The sequence below is a fragment of the Doryrhamphus excisus genome, chromosome 10, assembly GCF_030265055.1.
Source record: "Doryrhamphus excisus isolate RoL2022-K1 chromosome 10, RoL_Dexc_1.0, whole genome shotgun sequence".
Lineage (NCBI taxonomy): Eukaryota > Metazoa > Chordata > Actinopteri > Syngnathiformes > Syngnathidae > Doryrhamphus > Doryrhamphus excisus.
The window spans coordinates 17,642,811-17,652,917 of record NC_080475.1 but is presented as its reverse complement, the minus strand read 5'-3'; the positions used below and the strand labels follow the sequence as shown (position 1 = coordinate 17,652,917).

At 49.9% G+C, this 10,107-nt stretch overlaps 1 protein-coding gene across 6 annotated transcripts in view; it reads left to right on the top strand.

Annotated features, from left to right (window-relative positions):
- The window catches only part of rerea (arginine-glutamic acid dipeptide (RE) repeats a), a 129,774-nt gene extending 119,881 nt beyond the window's left edge, over positions 1–9,893 (top strand). For 4 of the 6 annotated variants that reach the window (XM_058085132.1, XM_058085135.1, XM_058085131.1 and 1 more), the window contains 11 exons: positions 2,811–2,973; positions 3,063–3,155; positions 3,521–3,720; positions 3,869–4,030; positions 4,108–4,221; positions 4,308–5,692; positions 6,053–6,275; positions 6,348–7,068; positions 7,880–8,053; positions 8,137–8,317; positions 8,391–9,893. In XM_058085132.1, the coding sequence (XP_057941115.1) occupies positions 2,811–2,973; positions 3,063–3,155; positions 3,521–3,720; positions 3,869–4,030; positions 4,108–4,221; positions 4,308–5,692; positions 6,053–6,275; positions 6,348–7,068; positions 7,880–8,053; positions 8,137–8,317; positions 8,391–8,424 (3,450 nt within the window). In that variant the 3' untranslated portion in view covers positions 8,425–9,893. The remainder of the gene's footprint in view (positions 1–2,810; positions 2,974–3,062; positions 3,156–3,520; positions 3,721–3,868; positions 4,031–4,107; positions 4,222–4,307; positions 5,693–6,052; positions 6,276–6,347; positions 7,069–7,879; positions 8,054–8,136; positions 8,318–8,390) is intronic. The other 2 variants (XM_058085134.1, XM_058085137.1) reach the window with 1 other exon arrangement.
- The last annotated feature ends 214 nt before the right edge of the window (positions 9,894–10,107 follow it).

Here is a 10,107-nt window from a genome sequence, read left to right as displayed (position 1 = left end):
ATTCCATGGACAGGCAGTAGGCATTAAGAGCTGTCCTATATACCCGTGCAATCATGTCAGTTTTGGTTTTTCTTTTGCAGAGAAGGCCGAAGTTGACTAAAAAGGAGTTATAGTTATGATGCAGTGAAGATTGTAGCCTGACAAATGTAGAAGCAACAAGTAGTGTTCATGTGTAGCATCTGTTGATAGGGGGGCAGGTTTGCAGAGGGAGGCTGCTCCCGTTGATCCTGATTTTACAGTACACGACCTTTGAACTGTAGGAATGTCAAATTCACCTGCAACCACCCAGCCTCATAACACCAGAATCATTTGCTGCCTTTGTGTAGCCTGCATCCATTCAGTGTTCACTGGCATATTTTAGCCCATCGGTTAATTCTTTGCTGCACCGGTCTGTCGGAGCACCTGTTAATTACCCATTCAGGTTCATCGTTTCATGAGTCTATTTGACACAGCGGCGATGATTGAGAAGCAGGGTGACCTTGCCCTTTGTCGGCCAAGCTGTTGAATTTGTGTAGATGTCAGCCTGCAGCGAGGAGGCAAATCACACTGCTGAGATCGGCCATTAAGCGCACTACTCGACACTTTTGATCTGCACATTTCAATTAGTTTGCACGTCAGTAAGCCTGCCTTCCCTCCGTTTCAATCCAGCCAGAAAGGCTAGAATAACAGCTGGAGGAAATCACTTGTTCCTACTTAGTTTCCTGCAGAAACACACGGCCACAACACTGACAACAGTCAGACGAGAAGAAATATTATTCATATATCAACAAATGTGCCATGACTAGGAGCTCAGCCTTTCCTCCTTTCCAACATTCGTTTTTGTCTGCTGAGCTCCAGCTGAAAACACCCAACTACTCCAGAGGTGCTCATCTGCAGACGTACAGTCGGCTGAGAAAATCAAGCTGAGAGTCTTTATTGTAAACACACAGCACCAGCTTTGCGTTCTCTGAACTGGAGAGAATATCCCATCAAGCTCCAAGCAGCGCCGCGTGTTTTCAGCGCTGCTTTGTTTGATAAGACAAGGTCCTACAGGCACCGCGAAGCAAACATTTTCCTGGGTGAAGGAATATTAAACTGACCAGGTACGCCGAGCTAATCATTGCCTGCTAAGCACAGCAGCAACCGAGGAAGAATTAACTCACTCTAATGTCTAATACTCATAACGTCTAATGGCGTTTAATGAGCAACCGCTGACCCATCTCCTTGCCTCAGTGTTCTCAGAGCAAACAACACGTCAGCATGCCCCCCTCCCAGAGTATTACAGTTCACCTTATAAGGAATAAGAAACCAAAGCTGCACTTGGGATGGATGCCATTGCGTTCTACTTGTCTTTAAAAGGGGAACTGCTCTTTTGGGGGATTTTGCCCATCATTCCCAATCCTGATAAATGGTTAAAAAGATACGGTAAGTATGACATGTTAACATCGATGTACTTGTTTTTGCATGATAAGATAAGATAAGATAAGATATGCCTTTATTCGTCCCTCAGTGGGGAAATTTGCATTGCACAGCAGCAAGAGTACAGAATCAGTTAAGCAGTACAAAATACACAATATAGAAAAATAAACAATATAAACAACCCAAGTAAATCAACAGTTTTACCCAGAGTTATATACAAATACAGTATGCAGATAATATGAACGAGATGAGATATGACCAGTCCATACACTATGAGATCTTGCTAGCGAGTTAATATGAGACATTATAGAAATACTTCACATAGAACTTAATATTTTGCATTTAGAGCCTTAATATTACACGTGGAGGTTGATCAGATATTGCACAGTGAATGGAGTCTGGAGATGATCCCAGCATGGATATCAAACGATAACATGTTGGAGTTAACATTGTTAGCTAGCTCATATGAACATGTTTTCTGGTGTTATAATACACAGAAAAGGGAGACAAACACGTGTTCATGTTTCACATAAGGATTGGGAATTATGGGCAACATTCCCAAAAGTGCGGTTCCCTTTGAAGATCCCGCTGCCTTTGTTTTGGGAAACTATGTCACACTGACTCGGACAAACTGTGGATGCTCTTTCGTGTGCAAGGCTGGCTAATTGATGTCAGAGAAGAGAAACAATCAATCGCCATTAAACCTTGGGAGCTTTGTTGAACAGCAGTTTAACAGACTTTGGATGGAAAATGGCTGCCCCCTGGGCTTAAAAGATTACAGGTGACTTACCATTCACCCCACAACCGCACCACACTTTTATGAATTTGTAATGGAGGCAGCCGGCCGTGGTGGGGCGGGGGCTGTCAGCAAGTGACGGCAGGAAACGACGTGTGTATGTGTGTAGATAGCGTTGGTTAATATCATAATTGCGTGTGTTGATGTTTCTGTCGGGTATTGATTTCCTGACAGCCCTGTTTTTCAAGCTGGATGTATTTGTCGGGGAGATTGGTGCAATGAATGTTTGATTAAAATTCGATTGACTCTTCCAGTTAAGGGGTGAGGAGCCATTCGCTTCCCATTTGTAGCGCCAAAGCTCTGCCTGACATCGTCTTTTGTTCCCTTTCAAGCTGCTGCCACCCAGGCAGCTACCAGCGCACTGATCCTAATATCCTTGCATTCAGTCAGCCTCCTCCTTTAATCCTAGGACAGATGAGGCCTAAGCACAAACATGGCCAGCCAGCTCCAAATCCTGGCATGGACTTTGTGGCCCCTTGCTAGGGGGCTCTGCTTTGGCCACACTAAGAGAGTCCTGTTGGCGTGGCACCTCCACATATATCCATATACGCTACTGGACACGTTCTCCGTTGTGACTGACTACCTGCTCTTCACAGCACGTTGTGTTTTATTTCAGGGTGAACTCATTACCTTTTACTACTATTGGAAGAAGACCCCAGAGGCCGCCAGTTGCCGAGCCCATCGCAGACATCGGCGGCAACCTGTCTTTCGCCGCATCAAGACACGAACGGCTTCTACTCCCGTCAACACTCCTTCACGTCCACCCTCCAGTGAATTCTGTATGTGTTCTCGACTCCCCAGGAGGCGGGAGGAACGGCAAGTGGCAAGATACTGAATGTGACGTTTCTCCTCTCCTCGTGTCTTCCAGTGGACCTGAGCTCGGCCAGCGAAGATGACTTTGACAGCGAGGACAGCGAACAGGAGCTGAAGGGCTACGCCTGCCGCCACTGCTTCACTACCAGTAAGCCGTGGCCATCATTAGTAGACCTGGCTGGGCTGTTTGACAGACGGGCATCAGATGATGTTGACACTCATTCGGTCAAATCAGACATGAGGCCGCGGCACGTCGGCTCGCCACCTCATTATCCACAGCCTCTCCACTCACAGCTGGCTCCCATTTGAGATGAAGCCTTTTGCAAGGAGGGTGGACGCTCAGCTTAGCGTTAACTTGGACTTGAGAGCGACGGCCCACGTGGACCTCATTAGTATTAGTATCGTTACCGACAATTAGTAGCAGCTGTAGTTGTGAGCTAAATATCCGCATGGTGTCCACGTACTTGCCGCTGGGTTGGTTTTTGGTTCCAACATGTCAATTCCCTCCCTCAGCCTCCAAGGACTGGCACCACGGCGGCAGAGAGAATATCTTGCTGTGCACCGACTGCCGAATTCACTTCAAGAAGTACGGTGAGCTGCCTCCCATTGAGAAGCCTGTGGACCCGCCGCCATTTATGTTCAAACCCGTCAAAGAGGAAGAGGATGGACTCAGTGGGAAGCATAGCATGAGGACCAGACGTAACCGAGGATCGGTAATCACACTTTTCCTCGTTTCTCTCGATGTTCCCGAGTTCCTTTAAGCAATGCAGAAACAACTCAACATCAGAGATAATATTAGTCCTAATATTAGTAATATTTGCCTATCTTTCTTGACTTTTGTTTCATCTTGTCCATGGATAGATGTCAACACTACGTAGCGGTCGTAAGAAACAAACAGCCAGTCCCGATGGCCGAGCCTCGCCTAGCAACGAGGATCTGCGCTCCAGCGGGCGTACGTCACCAAGTGCTGCTAGCACCGACAGCACCGACAGCAAGATGGACACCATGAAGAAGTCCAGCAAGGTAAACTCCCCGCTGACTCCGATTTAGTTGGTGTATGTTGAAGATGCCATAACACCTCCACTCCTCTGGCTCCACAGAAGATTAAAGACGAGGCTCCTTCGCCCATAAAGAGTGCCAAACGGCAGCGAGACAAAGGAGTCTCAGACACAGAGGATCCCGAGAGGGCCAGTGCCAAAAAGTCCAAAACACAAGTGTGTTTTGCTCCTGTTGTCTTGTGTGAAAGTACATCACATGGCCTCATGATGCTCATGCTTCTGTCCTCCTCCTCCTCCTTCAGGAGCTGAGTCGACCGGACTCCCCCTCAGAGTGCGAGGGAGAAGGAGAGGGTGAAGGCGAGGGCGAGAGCTCGGATGGACGCAGCATCAATGAGGAGCTCAGCAGCGATCCTAAAGACATTGACCAGGACAACCGCAGCTCTTCCCCGAGCATCCCCAGTCCCCGCGACAACGAGAGCGACTCTGACTCTTCTGCCCAGCAACAGCAGCTCCTGCAGAGCCAGCACCCCGCGGTCATCCAATGTCAGCCGAGCACCTCATCAGCCGCTCCCTCTGCACAACCTCCGCCTCCCGCAGCCTCGGCTGCGTTGCTGCCCCCCCCACAGGTCTCACCTACAGCAGCCCCTGCCCCTCTTCCCCCCCAGCCTCTTTCCCAGGCAAGCCCCATGGCTCTTATTCAGTCAGTAGCCTCCCTCCACCCCCAGAGGCTTCCCTCGCCACATTCCCCCCTGACTCAAGCCCCGCCTCCCGGTCCTCCGGTTCAACCTCAGTCATTACCCAGCTCGCATCACGGACCCATGCCGCCCATGCCTCACCCCCTGCAGGCTGGCCCCCTGCACATGCCTCACCCTCACTCAATGCCGGTACAGGGCTTCCCTGTCGGTCAGTCTCAGGTCCCGCCCCCACCCATATCTGGCGCATCACAGCCACGGCCACACACGCCACCTTCACAGTCATCTTCTCACAGTGGAGGGCAGCCACCCCGGGAGCAGCCCCTCCCGCCCGCGCCGATGTCTATGCCTCACATCAAGCCCCCGCCAACCACACCGATCCCTCAGATACCCACCTCACAGTCCCACAAACACCCGCCACACGTGTCAGCACCTCCATTCCCGCAGATGCCTTCTAACCTGCCTCCGCCCCCGGCCCTCAAGCCCCTCAGCTCGCTATCCACCCACCACCCTCCGTCAGCACACCCACCCCCTCTGCAGCTCATGCCTCAGGGGCAGCAGCTTCAGCCCCCGCCCGCACAGCCTCCAGTTCTCACCCAGTCCCAAAGTCTACCGCCGTCATCCGCCCACCAACCTCCCCCAGCTCCGCCGCTGCCACCCTCTGCAGTGGGGCCACACCACAACGGGCCCCCGCAAGCCTCCTTTCCTCACCCCTTCAGTACGGTTCTACCTCCAACTGGCCCCCCTGCTTCCTCATCAAACTCTTTGCCGGGTTTACAACCGACATCATCTTCCATGCTGCCCTCATCCATCTCCATGCCGCTCCCCGCCTCCGTCAGCTGTAGCGGCCTGGGCGTGGGGCTCCCACCTGTGCACATCAAGGAGGAGCCGCTGGACGAGACGGAGGAGCCAGAGAGCCCCCCACCTCCACAGAGGAGTCCCTCCCCAGAGCCCACTGTCGTCAACACGCCGAGCCATGCCAGCCAATCAGCACGGTACGCTCGCCACGCCATTTTCTTCTTCGCCGTCATTGAGCAGGACGCCAGGGCAGGCTTGTACTTTTCGTGTATAGTTAGGGGTATTGATTGACACATTGATTGACGCATCACACAGCGGAAGGGGTCATCAGACGAGAGCAGGGAGATAAATGACATTTCCGGGTATGATTTCTTTGTTTGGCGCCTCTTAACATGCAGTGAGGACCTTGGTGAGTTGTTGAGTTACATAAGTACGAGTAAGAGTTACATAAGGCAGAAATATTCTGACTTATCGTATTTCATCAGTTGCTTTATCTTTTCTTTAGCTCTCAGTTTTTCGGTTATTATTTCACAGAGTGTCTTCATCTCTGACCGCAGGTTCTACAAGCACCTGGACCGGGGTTACAACTCGTGCGCGAGGACAGATTTCTACTTCACCCCCTTGGCCTCGTCCAAACTGGCCAAGAAACGAGAGGAGGCTCTGGAGAAGGCCAAGAGAGAAGCCGAGCAGAAAGCAAGAGAAGAGAAAGAGAGAGAGCGGGAGAGGGAAAAAGAACGAGAAAGAGAGCGAGAGCGAGAGAAGGAAGCTGAGCGAGCGGCGGTGAGTTTTGGATGGACTTTCTAGATGAAACGTTATGAAATGATGTTAACCACCGCCTCTCTCTCCTCACAGAAGGCCTCCAGTTCGGCTCACGAGGGCAGAATGGGCGAGCCTCAGATGGCCGGGCCTGCCCACATGCGTGCCCCCTTTGACGGGCCCCCCACCACGATTGCAGCCGTGCCTCCGTACATCGGCCCAGACACGCCCGCCCTGCGCACCCTCAGCGAATACGCCCGGCCCCACGTCATGTCCCCCACCAATCGAAACCACCCTTTCTTTGTGTCCCTCAACCCCGCGGACCCTCTGCTGGCCTACCACATGCCGAGCCTCTATAATGCCGACCCCGCCATGCGGGAGCGCGAACTACGAGAACGGGAGATGCGTGAGAGGGAGATTCGAGAAAGGGAACTGCGGGAAAGGATGAAACCTGGTTTTGAGGTCAAACCTCCCGAGATGGACGCACTCCACCCTTCCACAAACCCCATGGAGCACTTTGCCCGACACGGGGCCATCACGTTGCCCCCCATGGCCGGCCCTCACCCCTTTGCTTCCTTCCACCCGGGCTTGAACCCGTTAGAGCGTGAACGGCTGGCCCTCGCCGGGCCTCAGCTGCGGCCAGACATGAGCTACCCGGAGAGGCTGGCGGCAGAGAGACTCCATGCTGAGAGGATGGCCACCGTGGCCAACGACCCAATCGCCCGGCTGCAGATGTTCAACGTCACGCCGCATCACCACCAGCACTCTCACATCCACTCCCACCTGCACCTGCACCAGCAGGACCCCCTCCACCAAGGTGAATGACAGCCCTGCCTGCTTTAGCCTAAGTTAGCCTAGCTTTGGCCTTGCTTTAGTCTAGCTTTGGCCTTGCTTTAGCCTAGCTTCAGCCTAGCTTCAGCCTATCTTTGGCCTTGCTTTGACCTAGCTTTAGCCTAGCTTTGGCCTTGCTTTAGCCTGCGTTTGCCTAGCTTTAGCCTAGCTTTATCCTTGCTTTGGCCTAGCTTAAGCCTGCTTTAGCCTAGCGTCCCTGCAGCTTACATCTCGTCTATGATTGTGAAATATATAAGCGTTATATGAGCGTTTACACCAATGTTTTCATGCTATCAGAGTTTGTGCTCAATAGTATTTGGCACATTTCTCCCACAAACATAAATAAATAAAAAAAAATTTTATTCATTTATTTTGTTAGAGCAAAAACCTTTCACTCAAATATTTTAGGATAATGTTGCACATCTAGCCTGCTAGCACTAGCACTGATATCACGGTATAAAAAGAGCCGTTTTGGGACCAAATTGAATGCATTGTTTGTGGCATGGTTGTACATGATCATGGATGATAATGAAATGTGTACGAGGCATGGTGTATGATTTTTATAATAATATAATAATAATAATTTTTATTATAACGTATCCATGTATTTGTGATGTTCCTTTTTGAGATGCCAACTGTTTAAACAAGGAAGCATGTAGAAGCTGTGAAGACATTGCTAATTTATGATTACAGTGTTAACTTGGATAATAACGAAGATAACCAAGCTAAGCTAGTAACATGATGCAGTGTAGGATGCTCTTGCTGTACCTTGACCCTACGACTCTGACACCCAGAAGGTGGTGGTGAATGTCTTGTGTGTCCTCCAGGTTCTGGGGCCCACCCCCTCGCTGTAGACCCCCTGGCAGCCGGACCTCACCTGGCTCGCTTTCCTTACCCACCCGGCGCCATCCCCAACCCCCTCCTCAGCCAGCCGCCGCACGAACACGAGATGCTGCGCCACCCTGTCTTCGGTAAGGGCGGGCGGCAAATCTGATGGATGCTCTCATCAGTCGGATTGCCCGATCAAACGTCTGCTTTGTTTCCTCCGCGGCAGGCACTCCGTACCCGCGGGACCTACCTGGTGGTCTGCCGCCGCCCATGTCAGCAGCCCACCAACTGCAGGCCATGCACGCCCAGTCGGCTGAGCTCCAGAGGCTGGCCATGGAGCAGCAGTGGCTCCACGGACATCATCACATGCACGGCGGCCCCCTTCCGGGCCAGGAGGACTACTACAGGTCAGAGGCACCGCCATGACCATGCCCATCACATAGAAGCCAAACATCTCACATCCTGCTCTTTGTGTTTCAGCCGGCTGAAGAAAGAGAGCGACAAGCAGTTGTGAGACAGTGCAGGACAACAGGAAGTGGCGACGGAGCGGGAAAAGGCCAAGTGGAACTTCTAGACTTGTTTTTCCAAACTCTTTCCTTTCCCAGACTTGGACATTTTTTGCTATATAGCCAGTGCAAGTGGGACCACATCCTGAAACCCCCTTCTTGCATGACAAAACTTCATCTTTTTGTAGGTGCTAGAACAGGACACACTGTGCTTATCCAAAACAAAACACAATGAAAACATAACAAGTGCTATCTTAAATTCAACATTTATTTTAATACATTCTTGGAGGTTTTCTCATTGTTTTAAAGACTACCAGCGCATGTTTTTTTTAACTGTACATAGTATATATATATATATATAAATATATATATATATATAAATATATATAAACATATAATTATTATTATAATTATTCTTACTAGGTGTGGACAAACAAGACGTCATCCTCTCCTCCAGCTTCACCCTTGTTTCAGAGGGCAAGCACCATGGCATTATTTCTGCAGTATCCTCACAAAGTTGCGCGTTAAGTTGTGACCTTGGTCTGACATTGGCGTGTTAGATTTAGTCCTGCGTAGCCCACATGATGATCACCCCCCGCCCCCCCACCTCGCCCTGTGACGCCCTCTAATCACACTGCAGCCTGTCAGAATGTGTCAACTGTTGAGTTGATGATTTGAAACACTTGAAGCTTGGGTTGTGAGTTCTTGCTGAAGCCAGCCATCACTAAATTGCACTGAAATGTGGTTTATCCGTCTGCCATGAACTACTTGATGATTGACATTCTTTGATCAACAACGAGGAGAGGAAATAAAGAGAGTAATGGCTTTTAATGCTGCCTGATCCATCCGAGATGGCTCGCTATATCCTCCTTACTGGGCTGCGTTCATGTTCACTGTGACACTATTGAGGGCGGGGCCTGCCAACATGTGACCAGGAAGTACATATTTTGTTTCCTGCATTGGCTCCATGTATCAAGACTGTTTGACTGTCCTGGACTGACTGCTTATTGTCTTTTTTTACCAAATGAAGAAACCTGCATTTTAAACGTGACCACCTTCCTTGGAGCACACTTGTTTTGTTTTGTTTTTTTTGCTTGCTTACATCATCAACCGAGTCCTGACAAGTTTGGCGTCTCTTCACCTCCCCCTCGATGCACTCCTGGCCCTCTTCTCCCCTTCCTTTGCCCACCAAGCACCCCACTTTTTGTGTCTCCCAAACCTTTGGTGTTAAGTGTTGTCAATGTTTAGCTTCTTTTGAAAAAGCGGCAGCAGCAGAATGTCCGTTCTGCTGCCCAGATTTCTATATATACTGGTATCTTCAAGCTTATTGTACATATGAGTAGTCGCCATGGGATGACACAATGGAAACAAAAAGTAGAAAGAATAAGACAAATTGTGAGTCCTGTGTTCTCTGCATTTGAGTATTTTGTAATTTTTTTGAAAAATTTGTGGAATTAAAATAAACGACTAAGTTACACCACAAGAAATGACATCCATGAGTTTGTTGTATTTCACATCCGTGTGTTTGTTATATAGTTTATCATTTAGATGTACTTGTTGAAAAAACAAATCATTCAATAACGAATCAGAACTAGCAAATACGTTTTTTGCAGCAGATTTCCAAGTATGACAGCACTATTTGATGCTCTCATATCAGAGCATCTTTGACTCGAGAAGGGGGGGGGGTCCTG